Here is a 25,647-nt window from a genome sequence, read left to right on the forward strand (position 1 = left end):
TGTTATACAGCCATTTTCGGGTCTTTGATGTACGACACATGCGGCCAGATTGTGAACATGATAGAAGGGTCTGCGGGGCTGCATTGGTCCGGTAGCTGGTAGCTCTGTGAGGACGTCGTTGAATCGGTTATGAGAGGAGCTCCGATCTCCCGGAGAGACAATGACTCCGTGGAGACCAAAAAGCGGTCGGCTCTGAAGGCAACATATTAGAACATGTAAAATGGGAAAATAGAAAACATTTTCAAGACGAACAAGAGTTACTAGCTAGTTAGTTTGATTGTATTGGTTTTATTAAACAAACTACTTTAATTTTAACTTTTAATCAAGTTTTTATCACAAATAAAAAGTGTCAAAAACTATTGACAAAAACTTGTGTGAGACGGATCTTACAGATCGTATTTTGTGAGACAGATCTCTCATTCGAATCATCTATAAAAAAATATTAATTTTTATACTAAAAATATTACTTTTTATTGTGAATATCGGTAAAGTTGACCTTCTCACAAATAAAGATTCGTCAAACCTTCTCGTAAAAGATCTGCTCAACACTATTATGTATATAATTAGAGTAGGCTCACTCACATCCCTACTTGTAGAGGTTAACCCAAAGTAGAAGTGATCGAAAATATGAAGCGTCGGAGATGATTGAGAGATTAACAAAGATTTTGAGTAAAATTTACCCAAAATAGAAAACGATATGAACCAAAAGGCCTATAACTCCTCTCTTCCGCGCTCAAAACTTCCACAAAACGCCAAGATGTCCCAAAAATCTGAGTCTCATCTTCCAGTATGGTTCTACCTGCTATGTCTTTCCTATATTTCGACGTTTATATTTATTTTTATTTCTCCCTCTCTCTCGTCCTTATTAATTTGGCGTCGTCTTTTTTTTTTTCCCTGTAGAGGGAAATCTGTGCGAAGTTTTTTTTATTACTTCGATAGAATGGTTCTGGTGATTTGTATGCGTTGGTTTTCGGATTTGCAGTTCGAATTGAACCTGAAAAGAAACTGGGATTTTTCTCATAGATGATAGTTGCATAATTTTGAGCTATGGCGGGAGCATTTTATGTAATATCCTGTTGAGGCCAGCACCCCAATTTTTTTCGTGAATGGTTATTTGAAACGAGTTTCTGTATATTTCTTTTCCCAAGTTCTAGGCTCTGACGATGTAAGCTGATCTTCTGAGTTGGTGATATTGTTTAGTTGAATTTGTACTAAGTTATTGCAAATTGTTCATGGGGTGAGAAATTTTTGAAAAGGAATTGTGCAATATTGCTTGGGTTGTGAGGATGTTGGTTGTGTTTTGAACTGAAATTTGAAACGAATGAGATTGTTAATCCACTTGATGAATGAGGAGTTCTGTGAATTGACAAGATTTTATTTCCCCAAAAATGTGTTTCTTAATGACAAGGATCCTGGGAATCTTTATTTTTAGTGTGCAACCATGTACCAAATTATATGCCCATTTGCTAATTAGGTGGTTAACTTTTTATTTTGTGTAAAAGATGAGTATTATGTTCGGTAATATTTCAAATCCCATTTCATGTCCTTGGTTCGCAAGCTGGAGGAAAAGATAAATAAAAAAAATATCCCTTAAAAAGTGGATAATTACTTCATATGTGGTAAAATGGAAAATGAATTGATGGCATGCAATAATACTTGTTACTGATTCTCAAGAGAATGTGGTCAGAAAATTTTCTTTCTTGGAACTTAAAAGATGGTTGATACGATCTTATCAACTCTATCAAATCCAAGTCTAAATATTGCTGCCTTATTAAGTTGAATTCACTATGTTTTATGACTGTTGCTAAAAGTATGTTAGGACTTGTGAGTATTTTTTTTCTGTATCAAATATGTCTTCATCTCTTGCCTCTTTCTTCTATGGCTTCCTTGAGCAGATGCTGGATATTGTTTATCCTCATTTTAAAATATTTTTCCGGTCTGTTTTAAAATTCTTGAATGATCTTTTAATTTATTTTACTTAATGACTTCTGATTTTTCTGACATATGTTGCTCTTCCAACATGTAGGTGCCTTCTCTCAAAATTTAAGTTTTAAATAAATTAAAATAGCAATACTGTGCTACGCACGCTAGTAGCTTCCATCAAGTTATGGAAGGAAACAGGAGAAACTTTCTGAACAAATATTCTAATCCACAGTTCAAAAGAAAGGGTGTTCCTAGTAGTGAGAGACGTCATAATTCTCCTCTTGGACAATTTTCTGGAAATTCTGATTTATCGGATACTGTTTATCGAATTCTTTGTTATTCAAAAAAGATTGGCAGTGTTATTGGTAAAGGTGGTAACATAGTGAAAGCCCTCAGAGAAGAGACTCAAGCAACGATTACGGTTACTGCTTCTATTCCAGGATCTGATGAAAGGATAATAATCATTCGCAGTCCTTCAGATAAACCTGCAAACATACAAAAAATAGAAAATGGCGACACATTCGGGAAGGGAGATGGTGTTATGGAGCCACACTGTGCAGCCCAGGATGCCCTCCTAAGAGTTCATGACAGAATTGTCAAGGAAGACCTTGGTGTCGTGGAAAGCAACAATAGAGATGACCTTGTGGTCACTGCACGGCTTCTTGTGTCTAACAGTACAGTTGGATGCCTGTTAGGAAAAAAAGGAGACGTCATCCAAAGGTTACGAAGTGAAACTGGTGCAGATATACGCATTTCCCCTGCAGATCATCTCCCAATATGTGCTAATAGCAATGAAGAATTAGTGCAGGTAAAATGTTTATTCTGATTTGCCTGTTATTTTTTGGACTCAAAAGACATTCGGTGGCTTGAAAAGAACATACTCCCTTGCGCTATTTTGGGCAGCAATAGAATAGTTATTCATTTCTTCTGATATGCATATCTATGAGGTAAATACTTCCCTTGTTCATGTCTGAAGAATTTGCTGGCAATGGAAATAAAAACTAGCGGGAAAGAAGGCGATTATGCTCTTGGTTTGAACTGGATTGGGATTATGAGTTGAAAGATAGTGAAGCATGTGAAGAAAGATCCTAAATTTTGTCACTCTGCAGGTTTCTAGGAAGCTTCTTGTGAACTTTGGAAAGAAAGAAAGCTGCTTAACGTATTTTTGCGCTATAGACTATTGGGCCTTCTGTTGCATTCTTCAGTTAAATAATTGGATGTATCTGTAGTCTGGACAACTGTTCAAGCCTGTTTCCATTTTGTCATAGGATTAAGTGAGTTGCGATATTGATACTTTTTTGGTGTGCTATAGATATCAGGTGCACCTGACATAGCAAAGAAAGCTCTGTATGAAGTATCAACTCGTTTGCATCAGAATCCACGCAAGGATAAGCCTTCTTTGAGTTTTTCAAGTCCCTATGCTAGTCAAGGATTTCACCCTTCTGTCCCCGAAGTCAGAAATATGCTTCGCTCAGGAGATATCTCTTGGTCAGAACGTAATGCTGATGTTTATAACTCGTCACCTACGCCATGGAGGGGAGGACATGTGACCATGCCATCTAAATTTGAACCTGAAGATTTTGATGGTATTCATCCTCCGCATGATCATGAAACGCTAAGTGAGTTCAGTATGAAAATTCTCTGCTCGGCTGAAAAGATCGGTGGTGTGATCGGCAAGGGAGGATTAAATGTTAAACTCTTGGAACGAGAAACTTGAGCTAGTGTCCGTGTTGAAAATGTGTCTAAAGAGTCGGATGAAAGAGTTATTCGTGTTTTCTCGCTTGAGGTTGCTTTTCTCTGAAGTGCCAGATTAATTTTTTTAGTGTTTTGTTGGCTTCTACTGAGCTAAATATTGTTTTAGGCTCTCTGGGATCAAAAGTCACAGACTATTGACGTTATTCTCCAGCTTCAAAATAAGACCTGCGAATTGTCTGAGAAGGGAACCGTCTCCACAAGGCTTCTTGTTTCATCAAGTAAGGTTGGCTGCATTCTTGGACAAGGAGGTAGTATTATCAATGAGATGAGGAGGAGAACTAATGCAGACATACGTGTTCTTTCCAATGAATATAAGCCTAAATGTGCATTCGATGATGAAGAGCTTGTGCAGGTGATGTCTTATACTTTAGTCTTTGTAATCAATGCCTAACAGTGCCGAAACTTTAATTTGGACGGTATGGTTATATTTTAATTTTCGTTCATACTTCTTATAATCAGATATGTGGAAGTTTTGGGGTTGCTAGAGATGCCTTAACAGAGATATCATTAAGACTTAGAACCAGAAGTCTTCGTGATGCAACTGCTTCAGTGGAACCTGCTCCTGTGAGACCAATCCCAAGATTTGATCCTGCCAGAAATCTAGTTGGCGTCCTACCTCGACCAAGTCCCATTGGAGCTGGAAGTTCTGGAAGATACAAACATATGATGGTATGTTTCTGTTCAACATGCCTTCGTTTGAAATTTCCTTGGCTCAGTGAGTAATCCGTGATCTTTAGTTTATGCATGCTTATAAGTATTACTTTATTTATTCAGTTTCTGTATGATGATGTAGGAAGGATTAAAATTTACCTTCACCAATATGAACTCTGAATTTAATTTATTATTTAATGCTTTGGTCTGGAACCCGAAATAAGCTCTTGTATGGATGGCAATTTGGGATTTGATATAAATGTTGAGGGAAACTGTTACATCAAGTGAAGAGCATAACTTTTGTGACAGCAATGGAATAAGGCTCTAAGCATCGACAAAATTAAAGACACGGTGAAGGAAAAACCGAGGGATCAGTTTTGCATAAATACAAATGCTGTTATTTTTGAGGAAAAATGTTATTAAATTGCTGTTGATACTTCATGCAATTTTGAATATATCCTTGTTTTTTGTGTAAGATAAAAATTTCAAGCTACTCTCATAGACTACTTCTCATAGGAAAAGATCTTAAAGTTTGAATATTTAGATTTCAACTTGTGCAGCAATACCAACTTCACATAGTTTTTTTATCTCCCTGCAAGTTCATGTAAAGGGCACTGTATTATTTTGCTTGTCGGAATTAATATTTCCTTGGTCTACAGAATAAATGTCATTACAACTCATGAAATAAATATCATGTTTGTTAAGATCCTGCGATTTTGATCATTTTTTAATATGTAATAGTTGTGTTTGTGCTGATATCCAGGGTGGTTTTCGTGGCCATCAATCTCCAAGTTATCCTGCTCCTCTACGGGCTTCTAGGTAATGGCTACGGCCATGTTATATTTACGATCTATACAAAGTCGTGTACATGAACTGTTGGAGCCGAGCATATCGTGTTTATAATTGGACTTTGTTTGGATCTGCATTTCAGTCACTCTGTTATCAATGAGGATGATATCATTTTTGGAGGGAGGCACGATGTTGAGGTGAGTCTAGATATTGATTGAAATATTCTAAATTAGTTAAAGCATGTTCCAAACTACTGCACCTGCCCCGAGGTAGTTCGAAATTTAGATGTTTTTTTTAATACATTTTTTGACATATTTATCTACTTACCGAACTGGTTGTAATATCTCAAGATGGATGTATACATGACTACGTGGCTTAGAATAAAAAAGCAATCACTGTCCCGGGGAATTTAATATAGTGGTGAGCAAGGGCAGTCTAGTGGTCTACAATGCTCCATCATTTGAAAACTTGGCATCAAACAGTTGCCATTGTAAATTAATCCAAGCACTTAGTTAATGTATTAACCACTTCTTTCCTAAAGAAGTTAGCATAATCTATCTATAATCTCAATTAGCAGCGGAGGCAAAACTACCAATTTGGGAGTGATTTTGGTACTTAGATTTAATTAGGAATTAGGAAACTGCAGTTATTCCTTGCTTCTATTATCCTCAAATTCATTTATTAGAACTTCTATGTTAAATATAATAGGCTTAAAGCTTCATATAGGATTTGAATCGAAGAGTTCTAACACTTTTTCTTTGAACTTTTAGTTTGCTGGGAGGTCGAGAGCGAAGTTCCATGATCCATATTTTGCTACTCCTGATTTTGGCAGTTCGGAACATTTCAATGCTTCACGAAATATGCATCAGATGCACACATTATCTGCTGTACCAAATAGCTATCCTCAATCAGGAGCCTATCAGAGCCATAACTCTCCCCATGGTGTGTACTCAAATGTTAGTCCTCACATGTCCTATCAGAACTCAAATCCTCCACCAGTTGCGCACCAAAACATCCATACACAGCAAGATTTATACCAGAACATAAGTGCACACGGTTCTTACTATTATTAATGTTCTTTTTGAGTATTCTCTGTAATTGACTAGAACATGTGCGTCTCAAACTAAACCTCGATTATGAAATACCAAATCAAAGCACTATAATCCACTTTCAGTTCTTGTTGTACACCCGTGTAATAGGTGTAGCCATTCAGTCAAACCATAACAAAAAATACACAGTCGAACACAAGCAATTTGAGTTTTTACAATGTTCCGTTTTCTTTGAGAAAAATTATGGATTTTGGTTCTCTGTGCATCATGTAGCATGAAATCTGTGGTATTTTCTGTTAATCTTTTCAACAGCTCTCACATTTAGATTAGTTGAGAGCATGTATCTATGATAATTCATTGCACTCTATATCATTATATTGAATCTCGTTGCACACCTTCATGAGACTCACTTTAGCTACAGTCCGTTCGATCCATAAATCAGATGAGTAGTGCTCCTGCGTCATTCCACTTCGCGTAAGGAAATTTGTTGGTGATCCATACTTGGGACATCCTGGATCATGCCGAATATGTTGTCACCACAACTTCTAATGATCCGTGCCCACAAAAAGATTGTTCAAATCTTTACTTTTAATCAAGTGGTACAAGTTTTTTGCGTTACAACAGGTAGCATCACCAACTCTTTTAAGAAATTAAAATAAAATAGTGTGCGAAGCTCAAATTACATAAACTTGTTGAGCATTGAGCTCTAATTTTACTTGTTCAAAGTTGTCTTCTGTGGTTTCGTCGTCCTTTTTGGATGGTTGCTGTATTACCTCTTCTATAGAATAGAGAGGAAAGAGGAAAGACAGATCATTTATTTGATCCTATTAATCGCCAATTCAATGCAAAAAAGGTCGACTTTTCTAAAAAATGGAAAGGGGTGTGCGTGCATGGTACACCTAGCTGAAGAGGAATCAAATTTTGTGAAAAAGAAGAGTGAGTGTGCCCAGACATGTCTAACCTGGTGGAGTATGTGAGTGCATGACTAATGATTATAAGTGCGATTCCTCTTACTAACAGTTTCTCGGGCGATCCCTGTAACACATGGTTTGCCCGGTAAAATTTACTTGATTAACATAGTTTGTAGATTGTTGCATTAATTCGGAGATTTATCTGATGAAGGATAACGATAGCAAGTTTCATCATTGTTTTAAACAGAAGAGTGAGTGCTTGTTGTCGCTGTAATTTGTAGGGTATTACTCAACTTCTCCACAAGATTGTGGAGCCAACCAATTTTGGACTTGTCCTCCAATTGGATCAATGGGTTTTGGATTATTTCCATTTAAAGTTCTCGAAGATTTTAAGGCCCGCAATGGAAATTAGGCAGTTGTGTATCTTCCTTATATTGATCGAGCAAATGTGCGACTTATGTACGTACGATTGATCTGTACTCACAGTGGCACCCACGAATAAACAAGCAAGAAAGCGTTGATCAAGGAAAAAAGTTCCATGCTTGCATGTGCAGTCTTTGATCAAGGACATGTCAACATGATTGGGTATTTTGAATTGAGTTCGAACAAAATTCATGGTTTCATTTGAGACCTATTTGTTTTTGTTTTTTTTTTTAAAAAAAAAAAACGTCACGGGGAAACTCGAACTCGAGTCATTCTCATTTTTTAGGGTATGACACCACTCAACTCGTTTGGCTTGTGGCCTTTTGGGACAGTTGAGTTTAGTGAGAGACCGGAGATACCTCATTTAGTAGAATTTCTTACGTGATAAAACCAAAATTGATGGGTTACAAGTTGAATTTTGTGTTCTTCCATTTATGCTGATATTTTATCATATAAGTTTGCCTTCTGAATTATTTGAAGTACACAGTGAATCGGATATATCCATCTTTGTTTTATTTTTTCAAAAAAGAAAATGAAATAAACGATCTCATTTATTTGATATGCATCCACATATATTATTAAATCGATGAATTGTATGCGTCCATGTAAAAATTCAAAAAAGCGAAAAATCTCATGTTTAAAATTAATTTAATTTAAAACCTCATGTTTTTAAAATTTAAACATAAAACCCCCAAGTGTGCTTGCATTTTTTTGTTTTGTTTGTTTTGTTTTGTTTAAACGCGGTGATTGAATGACATTGATTTTAAAAAAATCAGAAACAATAATCAGCTTAGCCTGACCAGTTATTATATTTTAGTCATATCTCTCAGCTGAATTATTCAAATGGAACGATTTAGCATGCGTTACAAAGATAAGAGAATTATCTACAAAAATTCTTCACAAGTCAAAGTCTGAATCGGATTATAAGAAGCTGATAACCCACATAAAATTGTTTGTAATGCACTGAATGAAGAATAGGTTCCAGATTGCCAAGAGACTGGTCTGTCAAACATATCTCTCTAATGCAAACTTGGAATAGAGTGATTCTTAATTTCATGGAAATCTAAGAGAAAAAACTATAATTTTTATGTTCATCACTTGCTCAAAAAACGATGAATTGAGAGTTATAATCAAAATAAGAGAACAAATCGGCTTGATCTGCTCGACTTGGTTTAGCTCAAGCCGGACCAAACAAATCGGACCAGATCAGACCAAGCTGATATGATGGTAGATCATATCAGATTATCAAAACACTCTAGTTTCGGAAAATGACCAGAAATACGAATATGAGTCATATGACTGTTGCAATGTTAATATTCATACCCAATATTTCAAAACGGTCATATTATTGTATCTATTGTCTATATCATTATTTGAGGCCATAAATACAATATATTGAATATAAATACAAGATTTGGAATAGAATTCATAGTATGAGCAGCTTATACGAAGAATATTAGTTAGAATGAGAGCAAACCCAAAAATGAAAGTCATAATAGATATATTAGCTTAGTGAAGTTTTTTCCTTATGTGTGAGAGTGTACATTTGAGAGTTAAATATACTGTAATAGATTAAATACTCATGCATGATTACTCACATGTATACTGATAGAGGTCAAATTTACGTATTTTAGTGCATCGTGCGAGTCGTAGTTTGAATTATTTTGGTTGCATATAGTCTGAATTTTGTGCATTTTATCTCAAGTTATTGCATATGATCATCGCTCACTGAGTTGTATGAATGTGCGGGAAAAACGACGGAAAATGAGAAAATTCAACCGGAAGTGAAGCTGAGGACAGACCACTTGGCGTTGGGGCGGTAATTTTGGATCGCCCCAGCGCATGCAGAAGCCAAGGGAGGAGTTGGGCAGAAGACCTCGCGCTAGGGCGGTAATTCTTGACCACCCCAGTGTGAGCACATCAAAAATAGGAGGTCCAGACAGAACACCTCGCGCTAGGGCCGTATTTCTTGACCGTCCCAGCATGAGAGGCTGAAGAAATTACAGAAGACCTCGCGCTAGGGCGGTAATTCTTGACCGCCCAGGCACGAGTAAACAAAGAAATTTTTCTTATTGGCTTGTATTCAACTTGGAAGGTGATGGCTGCAAAAAGAACCCTAAAGGACGAAAACAAAACACTTTTCAGCAACCACAAAATTTTGGAAAAGAGAAAAAAGGTTTGGAGAAAGCTTGAGTTGAAGATTTCAAGATTTTCGGGCAACGTTTTTCGCATTTTCGTCATGTCTAGTATTTCTAGTTTAATTTATCTTGTTTAAATATTGTTTTGCTTAGTTTGATTATGAATTCTAGTAGCTAATTTTCATTATTTGTTGGGATTTAAGGGGATCTTACCCCGAAACTGAGTTTAGTTAATTCATCTATCGACTTTTATTTTATTCTTGATTGTGCTATTATTTTTATTGCGTTGTTAAAACGTAGCTAACTTTAATAATCAATTTCATATTGCGAGTGAGTTCGAGAGAATAGCTCGTGATAGGAATGAGTAACATAATCCGTTGATTTACTATTTACATAGAAATATGAAGTCGGATACACGTCGATAGTCATAATCCAGTAGGTCGAAAGCTAGGGGATCTCATAGAACGACGTGCAATTCACCTTTGATAAATAATTAAAAAGATTTAGTTACTTCACCGCGTTGAATTAGTTTGGTATAGCTCGAGAGGACGTGTTCAATTGGATAGAGAATCCCGTCGAAAGCGTAGATTATTGTCGAAAATTAAGTAAACTAGCAAGGGGTAGGTGAACCGAGATTCCCAACAAATTCATTTCTCATTGAATCTTTAACCAATCATTTTAGCTTATTTATTTCATTATTTAATTTGTGAATAATTTTCGTTGAGCTTTTATTTAATCATCGTAGTAGTAAACAACCATCCAATTATCGTTGCTAAAAGTTTAATAACTGAGAATAACAATTGCGAAATACAGTCTCTAGACAAACGAAATTTGTACTCTCGTACACTATATTATTACTTGACATCGTGCACTTGTGATTATTTCGAGGTTGAATATTATTAATTTTTACTTAGGATTTTACATTGCAAGTTTTGCTCAATCGTATATATGAGAGTTGAGCTTCAAAATTTAGTTGAGTGATAGCTTTCACACAAAGACATTAAATAATGTGTTTATAGTCTTGTAATATTGAGAGATTATGACCTATAATCGAGTGTGCTAGGAGTTTCAATTAGGCAATGTATAAGTCTTAAGTTGAAGTAAGTTTGTACAAAGAGTTGTAATAATCAAAATCTTCTAGTTGATCATTTCTAGGTGAAAGAAGAGGTGGCGTAGGAGTTTTTAATCTCCTAATATTCATGAAAAAATTCGAGTCTATTTATTTTTTGCATTAAATTATTGCAACTTTTTTTTAATATGCATTATTGAAACATTTTATGTATTCTTTAAATATCCAAAATATTAAATATTAAGTGTTTGATAAAATGTTTTTACCAAAAAAGTTTTTACACATTTAATTTGCATATTTCTTAAATGCTTTTCAAAATGTTTAATTTAATTGGTCTTTACGAGTGATTATTTTGAGTATCTTCCACTTTGTTTGAAAATCAAACTCGATTTAATTTCATGTGTCTCAATAGGATCATACCCTTTGGATATGTATTCTTTTGTAGACTCATCGTTACATAAGCGAGTCCTTGTTTCGAGTATATTCAAATAAAGATATTTTCTATCTAAGGCTTCAATTCTATTTATAAATCCGTTGTTCTAAATTTTTCCTATAAACCCAAGATTTGTAGAGGTCAGGGATATCTTTTTTTTTTATCATTTTCAAAACAAATTGAAAAACTAGGGGAATATGTAAAATATATTTTTTATTTTCCATCACTTTGGCATATGTAAAAAAAATATTGTGACATTTCCTTTCTGATATATTTGTCAAATTGATTCCTTTTTATTTAGCAAATGATCGATTCCATCAATCCAAATCAAAAGAAAATTCAATATTCGAATTATCATAACTCAATATTTGTCCCTTAATTGATCCTATCATTTTACTATTTTAACCAAATTTTGTGAAGTTTGAAGAAGATTACACTTGATATGTAAGTATCTTAAGAATGATTAATAATATAAATAATGGACCTCGCAAAAAAAAAGTATAGGATCAATGGAATAATATGATATTTGACCGTTGAATGATAGTGATGGAATTGTTTTTAAATAATAGAAGAAATCGTTAGTTTGATTTGACGCGATTTAGTACGGTCGATTTGGTCAATTATTGAACAACCTACTTTAGAACTTAAATATTAATTAATAATTAATGATGCACGAGGGCATGTCTCACCTTAAATATATTGTATTAACGACACTAAATTTGTTTTTATAAGTGTACAAGGTGCACCAAATGATGGCGGACAACTACTTTTTATCAGATGATTTTTTTAATCGTTTTTTAAATATTAGTTTTAACGTTGTATGATAAACCATTTTTAAATGTTAGCTAGTTTTAACGTTGTATAATAATATATTAATGACAAAAACTTGTGTGAGACGGTCTCACTGGTCATATTTTGTGAGACGGAACTCTTATTTGGGTCATCCATGAAAAAATATTACTTTTTATGCTAAAAATATTACTTTTTATTGTGAATATCGATAGCAGTTGACCCGTCTCACATATAAAGATTCGTGAGACCGTCTCACAAGAGACATGCTCAATATTAATTTAGTCAATTAATTTGTATTTCTTTCATCGTTTTTTATTCATTTTTTCAACGGAATGCTGATGTTAAACCGAAAGTATTAGCATTTATCAGTGTCACGTCAACATTTTATGAGTGTCAAGTGAATATTTTTCGAAGCCACGTCTGTATGCCGATGAAAATGACAAAACGAGAAAAAAATTATTGAACAAAATTATAAATTGACAAATAACATGATAAAAAATTTAAAAAAAAACGTGAAATCTTTGCGATGTTGGTCAGATCAATATCAATAAGTTATATTAGAATTAGTGTTTATAGAAATAATTATTAAAAGTGAGCTACTTTACAATATTATTTTTTAATTTATTTGATAATACTAAAATATATTTTGGCAAGTGATCAAGAATGAGTTTAAAGTTAATAGGGAGATAATTAGTGGTGGGGAAGGTAACTAAGATAATTGATGGTGTGTGGATCATCATTTCATCAAGATCAATTAAAACTAATATAATTTATGGTGGCCACTAACTTTATATAGGTCTCGCGCAAAACGAAAAGAAAAAAATCAAATTTTTACAGGCAAACTTCTAGTCATTAATGGGTTTTACATAAAATTTTGAAGTATAAAATGTTCCAAGAAAATTTCATTCTAAATAATGACACCCGACTATTTTATTGGAACCCACTTCGGTTTCAATCAAAAGTAGGTCTTTTGTGAGATGGTATCACGAATCTTTATCTGTGAGACGAGTCAACTCTACCGATATTTACAATAAAAAGTAATACTCTTAGCATAAAAAGTAATATTTTTCATAGATGACCCAAATAAAAGATCCGTGATACAAAATACGAATCGTGAGATCACCGTCTCAAACAAGTTTTTACCTTCAATTAAATTTGGAAAATCTATTCCATTTTTGATGAACTGATTAGTAACATTGTGTTGATGATTTGGTATATCCATGACATGAAGGGAAGGATAACTTTTGGGGATGTATTGGTTATAGACTTTTAGGCCCAATTTGGTAAGTGTTATTAAGTTTGGATTGTTAAGTAATCTTATGTTTGGTTCCATTTATAAATTTGACATTGAATAATTGTAGGACAACTTCTACTGTTTGCCTTGGAGAATGAATCCATGGATTATTTTTATCCGCATAGACTGAAAAGAAAAATGACCATAATAGCCCTTATAGTATATTAAAAAATAGCAAGTGGGTGAGTAGACGCCGTTGTCTCTATTTCTTCTGAAGAATAAATCGCTGCAAATGAGCTTCGCAATTGAATGTGGACAACCCTAGATCGTCATTTCTGTGAAATATCCGACTAAATTCGAAGCTTAGTGAAAGGTGAAATTTTATAAATTACAGGTTTTTAAGGTATTTGTGATTTTTTATGTTGCGAATAAATTTCTATGAAATATCCGAATAAATTTGTGTTCTTTTTGTGAGATTTTGGGTAGAAATGTGTTTTACGAACAGATTATAGCTTTGTTGTCGTTTGTTGGTTTGTTCTTCTACTGTCATTTTTTTGTGTTAAATTTTCTGTTTTAAATCCTGAAAAATTATGATTAATTTTGTAAAATATATCATTAATTCAACGAAATCGACTGCAGATTGAACATTAATAATATGAATGGTTACCTAATATACGAATTATTGTTTTAGATCCTGAAAAATTATGATTAATTTCTGTTTTCAATTATTGTTTCTGTCAAAAGTCAGAATTAAAAGATTACTCGAATAATAATTTCGGAAATTACTCACAATAAATTTTACTGGCAGGTAGATCTTGATTTCTTGCAATGGTCCGAACGACGTCTGTAGCTATATATTCTGAGATGAACTATAAAAAAAATTTATCAGAATAACAAGTATAGAACCTCGTTTTTCGATTTTCACGAACGAAGAAAATGGAGAAGGTTTCCAAAGCGCTTTCGATTCTTACGCAAACAGGCATTAGGTGGGTTTCTGAGATTACCTACGAAAAAATTTTAACGGAGAACAGGGATCTCACCTCGGCTTTCGTTCTTCACGGAGGAAGAAAATGTAGAGGGTTTCCAAATCGCGTTTGATTCTTTCGCAAACAGGCTGTAGGTTGGTTTCTGAGATGACCTGTAAAAAAAATTTATCACAATAGCACGGATCTCACCTCGTCTGCCGATCTTCACGGACGAAGCAACTGGAGAGGGTTCCCAAATCGAACATGGAGAGCGTTTGATTTTTTTGGCAAAGAGGGAGTAGGTTGGGGAAAACTTAAACAGTGATGGGAAATACTTTAAAATAAAAGCGTAAGGGTAGTTTGGTCCAAAATAGGTTTGTCATGATTTTATCACTCTTCTTAATTTCACGCCACACATGATATTATATATCTCTCTTTTTACATATATTATCCTATCAAACATTTATCAAGCAAATTATCAATCATTCAATTATCACATCCTAAAAACCAAGCGAGCCCTTAATGACTTTTATGGAGTTTAAAAGTCTAGAGGTATTCAAACTAGACTTTTATATAATCCATAAAAGTTTAGTGGTATTCAATGTAAACTTTTGTAGAATTTTAAAAAGTCATGTGGTATTCAAACTTGACTTTTAAAAACTCTACAAAAGTATATGTATTCAAAATGTCAATAGACTTTTAATGACTCTATAGAATTCTATTAAGTACAAGAATTATAGCCTAAGGTACAACAATAAAATGTCAACAAAAGTCTTTGATTCAACCTAAAGATTTGGATGTACATTTAATTGAGAAATCTCCCAAATTCAATACAAACTTTCATTCTTTTATCATCTATTTATTTTTCCTTTTATTTGTACTTTTTAAAGACATAATTAAATTTAATTTTTTTATTAATTATTATATAACATTTTATTTTTAATTATTTTCTTTAATTTTAGTTAATCTATATATTAAATTATTGTATAAGCAAATTCATACCGCTACTATACCAAAATTTTCGGTATACCGAACCAAAAAAACCTTACATTTTATAAAAATTTATAATTTATTGTTTTAAAATATTATATATTTTAAAATTTTTGTATATTTTTCCGGTATTTCGGTATATACCAAAATTTTCAAATTGGATATTGTTACCGTACCGAAAAATTCAGGTATTGTTACCGTACCGTATCGAAATCTTCGGTATACTTAAAATTCGGTAAATTCAATATTTTTTTGTTATGATAATCTCGGTATACCGAAAATTCGGTATTTTTTCCCACCCCTAACAGGGCTTGTATTGGCATGTGCTATATTACACAATTTTCTTTGAAAGAAGTGTCGATTTGATGAATTTCAAATTGAACTAGATAATGAAGCTCAATTGTCTTCATCAGCACAAGTTTATGAAGGTGACGACTTTGATCAGTTATTTAATACTCAAAAACAACAACGAGCAAATGCTAATGCATGGAGAGATATCATAGCCAATGGAATGTAGAACGATGTTGATCAAATTGTCAGTAATGATTAGATTTTTTTATAAAAGACTACTCATTATTTTGAGTGTTCTTTTAATAAAATTTTATTATGAACTTATAAAAATATTATTCATTAATATGTTGAATTGACATAAAGAATTGAAATTTTGATTTCAATAAATTGGATAGTTCATTTGTCGTTTTCACAAATTAAATTGATTTAACTTTTAAGTAAGTAAAATTCATTTACATTCATAAATATAAAAATAATTTAAAATTGAAGAGGTTATCTATGTCCAATAATTATTTTAAAAAAATTAATAAAAAATAAATCACAATTATAAACTACAAAATTCACATAATTCTATGAAAAAGTTTACAAAAGTCTACAAAAATCTTGAAAAAAAGTCTATAAGAGTCTATGAAATTTGTTTTACAATTCTATGAGATTCCATAAAAGTCAATAAAAATCTATCAACTCCACAAAAGTCTATCATTTAAAAAAAGTCATTAAAAGTCTTTGAAAGTATAGAATGAATACACCCCCCTTTGTTCTTGGAAATTTGACCAGGAAATTCAACTATAGTTTGGTTCGACTTTAGATAAAATCATTGAAATTTATTGATCTTCTAGAAATCTTCAAATTTTTATATAGTTTCGAAAGTTAAAGATTGAATATCACATTACCTTAACACTCTATGAATATCTATTTTTAATATCACTAGAATTTTGTATTATATATAAATGTCTAAATTGAATACTTCGAACTTTTAAACTATACAAAAATAACTGAATCTCATAAATTGAATATATCCATAGACTATTGTTTGACAATAACAAGTCTCTATCCAATAAGACATCCTTTTGAGCGTCGAAGAAGCTACAATAGCATGAGGACGATATATTTCATGATATCGAGAACTCAACTACGTATCAGAATCAAACTTACTAGCATCATTCTTGAATTATTGGAAAGTACAGTACCATTTAAAACGCTATACATTCACTTTACATGATATTGACATTTTTGGCATGTCTCAATCTTATAATTAAGTTTAATATCATGATCTTGTTTTTCGCAATGCTTTATTCTCTATGAACACAAATCTTCAATTTTTAATAAAGCAAGGGATTCTTTTGGCAACTATTATTTGGTGAAGCCGTTTTTTGTAATTCCAATATTTCTCTCTCATTTATTTTATGTTTTTTGGAAATTTGAAAATAAAAAACTGACCAAAAACCTGTCCAAGCACGTTACTTTTCATAATTAAAGAGAAATTTAATATAAACTATTAAAATATTTTATAACAAATTACATATTACAAATTTATATATAATAACATATAATACACATGTAGAACTAGACCTACAACGAACGCGTGTGCTCTGACCATTAGTATGAATAATTGTATATCCCACAGCCACCACAATTGTGGAAATTTTTCTTTTTATTAATATGGAAGTGGATCTTGATTTAATGGTGGGGGTGAGTTCTTGTCTCAAGTTCAAGTGGTTTGTTATATGCTACCCACAAGGGTAGCGTCTCTTATTCACCCGGTACATGAAACGTGTGTTGTGTGATGAATCATGATCACTTATCTATACGTCATGGTTCGATAAGTCACTATAATTTATTCACTCAGCATAAATGTTATGTGTTGTATAGATAAGGGTACTACCCATGTAGATAGTATCAACAAAACCGAAATTCAATATGGAAGATACAATTTCACAAATTAGATACTAGTCTAATTTTAAAAAATTAATCGTCAATAACTTGACAAATATAAACACCATTTTATGTATTTAACTAAAGTTTTAATAAAACCATAATGCATTAATACAAAATTAAATTAATGTATGTAAATTTGTGACTTTGCATCTTGAATAAGTTAGGCATTCAAATATAGTAATTAATAGGAGCCAAACAATTCACTGTTCTTAAATTAATCAAACCGAGCATTCGGTTTTATTACATTGCTAACTCAACTCAAAATTTGTCACGTCTTATTAATTAATTCAAGGGCTTCAAACATATTTGAACCCCATACTTAGGCTTAATTGTGAGGACGATTATCGGGGCGTGACGATAATTTTCCGAGAGAGTAAAGCTGAATCTTGATATCAACATGGATAATATGATCTTGGCTTCCATCAAAGCAAACGATTGGCCTACACAATTTCTTGGACCAGTAGCGAAAGGGATGAAATGTCGACCCGGCGAGTATGATTTCGAAGCGAATCGACTAGGGTTGAACTCATTAACATCCTTGCCCCATATTTCTTCATTGTGATGTATGGCTAAAACCGGGATCCATATCGAAAGACCCTTTGGAATGAACAGTTCACCTAATTTTATGTCTTCAAACGCCATTCGAGGCAGAACAGATGCAGGTGGATATAACCTGAGGGATTCATTGATCACCATGCCTAACTGCAAAAGGATATATTTCTAAATAATTTCTTGTTTTGATCCACACAAAACAATTAATCGGAAAAACCCACAAAAAGAGCAGCAAAAATTACAAAATTCGTTCGCAAAACACATCAACGTCATGTCAGCAAAATGTCATGTTATTGATATCATATTTTCTAAAAATAAAAATCAATTTATTGGACTTGGACCAAACTTGGACGAAGACGGCAATTTAGAGACCAAACAAAAATTATTATTGATGATCTTACCAAAGTGAGCTTTGACAGCTGATCGACAGAGGGTTCGCCGCCATTGGTGCAAACTTGCTTCACTTCCTCTCGCACTTTTTCTTGCCAAAGAGGGTTACTAGCCAGCAACATAACAGTCCAAGTCAATAGAAGAGCTGTGGTTTCATGTCCAGCAAAGAAGAAAGTCTTGCATTCGTCCATTATTAACTGTAAATTTAAGCTGAATTTATTGGATTCTCGTTTCTTCTTCATTTCACTCAGCAACATCCCAACTAAATCGTTCCCATATGATTCGCTTCTTCCGATTTCGACGCAGTCCTTTCGGCTTTGTATGATTTCCATTAACAGTGTTTCCACTTCCATTTTCAGGGATTTTATTTCTCTGTTGTATTTGCTTGGGAAAAACCTGCGGATGGTTGGTAGTAAGTTGACGTAATACTTTAAACAGAGAATCATTTATTTGAACACTAAAATAGTTTTTGTTGTTTTTTAATAAAATCATTTTATAAAATTAGACTTATTTAAATATTTTTTAAGCTACAAACTTAAATTCTGTATCAAAACTCCGAAACTCACCCTTTCAGCCATAGAAGACCTGAGCACATCTGGTTTCTGTCACATTAATCTAAAATCCCATTTTCTCAATTTTAAATTTATTTATTATGTTTTAAGAAAATATATGATAAAATATAATATAATATAATAATAAATTAAATATCTCAGTATAGTTGGAATTTCTTATTCTGCACCAGTATATGCATGATTATTTTTTGGGTTTTAGCATTAATGGAATCGATAGGGAAAATAGTTACATGTCAGTTCCAAGAAACAGTGATTTTTATCCCATTTCTTGGAATCCGTCGTCTTAAAAAATTGTTAAGTAAAAGGTTGAAAAACTTTAGGAATTTAATAATTATACCGACAGGCAAAGAATATCAATAAAATCAAAAGAACACGTACAGAATCTGCTCAAATAAAAGAAATAAATCTTTCCCACCAAAAAAATATATGGAGCCTTTTCTAAAAAAAAGTTGATAAAATCAACAATGATTTTTTTTTTAATAAAATACAATAATAATGAATGAATAAAGTGTACATTTTAATTACCTGCTTCCAGGAAACCATAAATGGCGGCTTGCTTGAGCACAAAGGCGTTGTAAATCAGTTAAGAGATGAAATATTTGCTTTCCCTTTTCATAGTTACAGTCAAATTCGGTCCGGGAAATTATATCTGCCGTGAGACGAGTCATGTATTCTCCGATCTCGACTTCGGTTTGGCCTGTTTCCATTGCATTTTCCAAGGATTTAAGCATCTGTGTAGTGCATTCCACCATGTATCCAGCATAGCTCTGCACAAATATTCAATAAAAATCTTCACTTTTTGTTGCTTCTTTATTATCTGGGGTTTCATTTACTCATTGTCAAACTTTAACTTTGCATGTATATAATAGCTAAGTCACTTTACCGCCTCATAAATATTTAAAATAAATTCACCATGCAAAACAGCTTTTGTACACCAATTATGGTGATAAAAATATTGATTATGTAACCTTGAGTTTGTCTCCCATGAATGCCGGCGCGACAATGTGTCGTTGGTGGTACCAATCGTCGCCATTGGCCATTAGCAGGCCTCGCCCGATGAAATGCTTGGAGCCCTGTTGTTGCTGCCATGATTTCCCAGAAATGGTGCTATACTTTGACAGAAGTTCTTTGATCAGTTCGGGTTCGGTTAGGCACATTCTTGGCTCAATCCCGTTCCAATATATAAATCTTTTTCCTACACAAGTTTGTTATGATCATGATATATCACATAACTTTCACGACATGAAATGAACAAATTTTACTGCTTACATACCATGTATCTTCGACCATACGATGAAATGAGGGAGAAGACGACCCACAATATCGTGATGGATTGAATCCATGTCCTTTGAAGTTGATTCCGCCACCAAAGTGGTCATGTCCAATATGTTACCGACCAAAAACCGCGGTTTCGGACCATATACCCCTTGTTTTTCCATTGCTTTTTTGATTCGTTTTGGGGTAAGCCAGTAACATGATATTGTATCATAGGCAGCTTTCAAGAAAATGTATAGAAAGATGAAAATTACTACAGAAACCACCATTGCCATGGTGGAAAAAACTCAGTATAATGTGTAAAAATAGGGGATTTATAATTTTACAATCACAAAAACTAGAGGTATATATGGAAGGGGAAAAGGATCAATGGGATGTGTTCTTTGATTTGGTTTGGTAGCTATGGGGAGGGGTAGGGGTAGTCCATTTTTATAGGAAAGTCCAAGACTTTATTGATGAAATTAATTAAAATAAAATTCTTCGTTTGAACCCAATTAATTATAACATATTTTAAGAATGAAATTATTATTATTTCTTCATAAAGTTTAGTGTGAGTAACACAATTTAAAAGACGAAAAAACCACATTTGTCGTTTAAAATGTGTTATCGTACGACCAGCGTACATCACGAGGAAGAAAATTATTTGTAATTACCCAAAAAAGAAGAAGTGGAAGAACTCCAAATAAATAGACACGATTGGTGCAAATTTTCATTTTTTTTTCCATTTTTCGATTTTATAATAACATAATAGTACGATAATTTTGTGCATTAAAATATATAAAAAAACATTCTAAATGGTACAGTGTAAAATTATTTTTAAAAAGAAAAATTATATTTTGGTCATGTAATTTATATTTTTTTTTTCATTTTTGGTCATGTTAACAGTGATTTTGTTTTTTCGTTACAATAACCTGCATTTATTTTCCATTTTCAGTACGGACACGATGAATTTTCACTTTTAGTCATGTAACTTGTATGTTTATTTTAAAAAAAAAATTGATCATTTTTTTATTGGAATTCATCGTGTCTATCGGTCAAAAAATGAAAACAACATACATGTCACATTTTCAGTACGGCTAACTTGTTACGACTTTACTCACAAGACTAAAACTTAAATCCATTGTAACATGACCAAAAATGAAAAAAAAAAAAAAACATGCAAATTATAGGACTGACTAAAAATACAAAATCACAGTTAACATGACTAAAAATAGAAAAAATACAAATTACATTACCAAAAATATAGCATTCCTTTTTTATAAAAGTTATAATATACAATATTTGTGCTTTTTTAGTTCAAATAAGAGGGTTGGATTGGCTCTACAAACTAAAGAAGATATGGCCTTAAGTGTTGGGCAAAGGGTGATCACATCAGGAGCTGGTTGACCTCATTCTATTCTAGCTACTTGGGAAGATAAAATTCACTGCACAAAATTATGTGTTTAATTCACGACAGACTTTTAGAAATAAATATCACCTTTCCATCTATTTATAGCGATCCAAATTCTTTATTTTAAATTTTGTCTATTCTTTGTACTCCATTCATAAAATTATAATATCCCTATCAGTCCCATAAATGCTTAAATTAGGTTTTGCTTTAAATTGATTTATAAGTGGGTTATATTGGGCTCATATGATAATTTAAATTAAGCATTTTCATGGTTATGTTTTTGGATTTAGGTTCTTTTTATGTATTATTTATTTCAGAAATGAGATTCTGATTTGAGAGTGATTTGTTAACCAATTTTCATATATTTTTTAGGGATAATAGTAAAATTGATCTTTTTAAGTTTGCATATTTTGTGATTTCGTCCTCTAAGTATTTCAAATTTGAGTTTTGCACCTGAAGTTAGGTTATGTATTGGATTATGGTTATTTTCCGTCGAAGTAATGATGTAGCGCCAGAAAATATTGATGTGACACTATAAAATGCCGACCAAAAGTCAAAACACAATCTTACTTACATAACTAAGATTCAAATTCGAATACTTACAAGTTCAAATTACAAAATAAGCAACTTAAAGGACCATTTTGGCTTTTTTTTTCAACTACTGCAAATTTGATCTAACAAAATTTTTTAAAATTAGCTAGCTAGAAATGAGGATATGACAGCCCAAACTCATAGTACTTAAATCATGACTACACCTCAACTAGTATATATCAAGCTAAAGTCAGATCTATCAAGGTGATGAGCAACAACATAATATCTCATCTCATCTCATCTCATCTCATCTAACCCCTTGATCACAATGCACTACCACTGCTAAGATTTGGAGTTTAGCTGCTGAGTCCAGAGCAAGCTATAAGGATATGGCAACAGAAAAACGTCGTGCCGAGCTAGAAAGTCCAAGCAAAATGGTCGATTCAGTACCACCACAACTCTATAAGCAGTTGAGCATGATTTTATGTTTCTAATTCAGTATAATGAACAAAGGCATATGATGTAGCAAAAAATTGTTATTATCCAGGTTACTCTGGAGGTTCGTAAACGGATCCAAGTAATCGTAGATGGGTACTTCAACTAACTCGTAAACAGGTCATAGTAGCTGGTGGAGAGAAAACTTTGTGGGTTCTCACCTGCGTCACAAAGAAATGTCAGAGGCTTTGGGGTTTTTCCGGTATAGATACTCTGACGCTCAAGTCAAAAAACAATTTAAAAATGTTACGAAAGGTAAAGAGTTTAAGCATAATTCATGAGATACTTGAATAATTATAGATTTTTTTGGAGTGTATATCGGGCTTGAGCCTTTACAATTAATTTAGGTGTCAATTTTAAAATTGGGTTATTATCTATCACCATCCTTCTAATCTTGATAAATTTACATATATGAAAAATTGTTTTTTACGAGACAGAATCATATTCGAAAGCTAAAAAGTTTACGTGAATATTTCAAAAATTACATAAATTTGGAGAATGAGTTTCATGAAAAAAGGAAAATAGTTTTTTTTTCCATATTTAATTTGTGTGGTGTTAAAATCAATAGTAATGATAATTAATTAGCATGATCCTTACTAAAGTCAACTTAGAAAAGAAGCTAAAGTAGTTCTTTCAAATCCCATGCATCACACATGCATGATGAATAGGCTTTTGAGAAAGTAAGGAGAAATAATGGGACTGCTCCCTTCTTTGAAACTTTTCATACAAATTTCCCTAACATAATTAATTCTTTATAAGAGGTCTTTTGACCATTATACAATAACCAGTGATATCATAGATAAGCGAGAAAATACTCGCAAGTTTGAAGTACTTCCCTTGTATTTCATTTATCAATCAATTTTAGGAAGAAAAAAAAAAGAAGAAGAAGAAAGATTAATTTAATTTGTACTATATAATCAATAATAATCCGCTTCTATAATTTCGTTGTAATATTAAAACTTATTGATTAGATGAGTGTAAGCAACACTTCGGTACTCGTTTTATAGGATATAATTCTTGCCACTTTACTAAAAAGGTCTGTTACCATAAAATGTGGTAACGATGCAGCTCTAATATTTTAAGTTGTATAATAGTTCAAACACTACGTTTCAGTTACTGTCTTAGAGGAGTTACTTCACACTGAGTCCCTGACAATTATTCAAAGTTAGGTTTAAACTAAGCTGAGTGAGTACTCACATGCCTTGTTTATAACGCAACTAAATGTAATAATTGTAAAGCGAAGTAATTATTATATTTCAATAATAATTTAAATAATTAGTTTAACGATAAACGCCATTAACGGTATTTATAAACCATGATAAGCTCCTTTAGTTCTGGATTTCGAAACTTCAAAGTCTCTAGTCGTAAAAGTAAAAGTAGCACCTTTTTACACGAGAATGACAAAAATTGTTATAAATAAAATGATTTTAATAATATCTTGATTTAGAAATCGAGTAAACTAATTAATAAGTGGTCTAAAGATATGAAAATAATAATGTAAAAAAATTATAAGGCAAAAACTTATGTGAGGTCTCACGGGTCGTTTTCTGTGAGACAGATATCTTATTTGAGTAATCCATGAAAAAATATCACTTTTATGCTAAGATTATTAATTTTTATTGTGAATATCGGTAAAGATTGCTCGTCTCACAGATAAAGATTCGTGATGCGGTCTCAAAAAAGACCTACTCAAATTATAATTATAGATATTTTTTTATACATGCTATAATATTTGAAATTAATGAGTCTAATGTGACTACGTACCTAAAAAGATTCTGTTTGCTTTATTTATCATTCTCTTGTATATTTATATAACTTATTATAGGAGGAAATTGATTCTATGGTCGGAAGTCGTTATGGAAACAAGTATTTTTCCTTTAATTATGAATAAAGTCATATTTTAAATGCTTTATTTTGGTGTGTACAACAAAATGTTTTATATTCACGTACTTTTTCACAGATTAATTTTATGAGACGGATATTCAACTTCATTCGATCTATGAAAAATTATTATTTTTTATATCTGAAGTACTACTTTTTATTGTAAAAATAGATCAGATCAACTCATCTTACTGATATATGTTTGTGAGACCATCACATAAAAGTGATACAATCTTATAAAAAAACTTTTATATATATATATATATATATATGAGGTAATTGGAATTTAATCATACATGAACTATATATCTATAAATAAAATTCTTTGTTGAGGGAGATATTATTGAAATTAGGGACGCAAAAGCAAGTCAAGGTAATTATGTCATCAAATGCGGAAAGGGCGTGAAAAAATAAAATTTTATAATATATTAATGATTACGTTCTCCCGACCCTTTGATTTAATTTAAAAGGCGAAAGGTATTTGGATTTGGAAAGGGGAAAAAAAGGGAAGAAGAAGAAGAAAATACGAGTCAAAAAAGGTTGGGAGAGGACAATGATCGTTATGAATCACTGCACATAAATAACAATTTAATTCAATTCCATCCATCCAAACATTATTGAATAATGTTTTTTCTACTACAATTCCTTCAAAACTAATGAGATTAATTCAAATCGTTGGAGGAACTTGTAAATTTGAAACCATCATATATTCATAATCACGACTCTCTCAATTGAAAATAACTAAAATTATATATATATTTTTCTTATTTTCGAACATCGAAAATTATCCAGTATCGAGACAATTTTTTTTATTAGGCAAGAACCCACAGCCGATATCTTTCGGTGTATACAGAATACACTCTTGAACTAACGCAATAACATACATACCGTGCTAGTAATTGTGCTATTAATTTTTTTGATTAATTCCTAGTTTAAGTTAAAAACTTAAGGCAAAAACTTGTGTGAGACGGTCTCACAGGTCGAATTTTGTTAGACGAATTTCTTATTTGGGTTATCAATGAAAAAATATTACTTTTTTATGCTAAGAATATTACTTTTTATTGTGAATATCGGTAGAGTTGACTCGTCTCACAAATAAAGAACCTATTTAAAACTTAAATATATGTGCTTTGTTTCCATGTGTTGGGTAGAAAAAGAAAGGAGTCTTTTTTTTAACATTTGTTGGGCTCTTTTCAAATGGGCCAGTTTT

General features: G+C 32.4%; 1 protein-coding gene and 1 pseudogene across 1 annotated transcript; one reads left to right on the top strand and one right to left on the bottom strand.

The window, feature by feature from the left end:
• The first annotated feature begins 901 nt into the window (after nucleotides 1-901).
• LOC142530970 (KH domain-containing protein At4g18375-like) lies at nucleotides 902-6,366 on the top strand (annotated as a pseudogene).
• Nucleotides 6,367-17,518: 11,152 nt separating this feature from the next.
• LOC142532075 (cytokinin hydroxylase-like) lies at nucleotides 17,519-20,526 on the bottom strand. Its single transcript, XM_075638386.1, has 5 exons — nucleotides 20,139-20,526; nucleotides 19,834-20,060; nucleotides 19,391-19,632; nucleotides 18,305-18,689; nucleotides 17,519-18,053 (listed from the first exon to the last, which is right to left on the bottom strand). Exons 1-5 carry the CDS (start codon nucleotides 20,413-20,415, stop codon nucleotides 17,634-17,636), a joined length of 1,551 nt encoding a protein of 516 aa, XP_075494501.1. The 5' UTR covers nucleotides 20,416-20,526; the 3' UTR covers nucleotides 17,519-17,633.
• Between the last annotated feature and the right edge of the window lie 5,121 nt (nucleotides 20,527-25,647).

This window comes from Primulina tabacum, chromosome 17 (assembly GCF_025594145.1).
Source record: "Primulina tabacum isolate GXHZ01 chromosome 17, ASM2559414v2, whole genome shotgun sequence".
In the NCBI taxonomy this organism is placed as follows: Eukaryota; Viridiplantae; Streptophyta; class Magnoliopsida; order Lamiales; family Gesneriaceae; genus Primulina; species Primulina tabacum.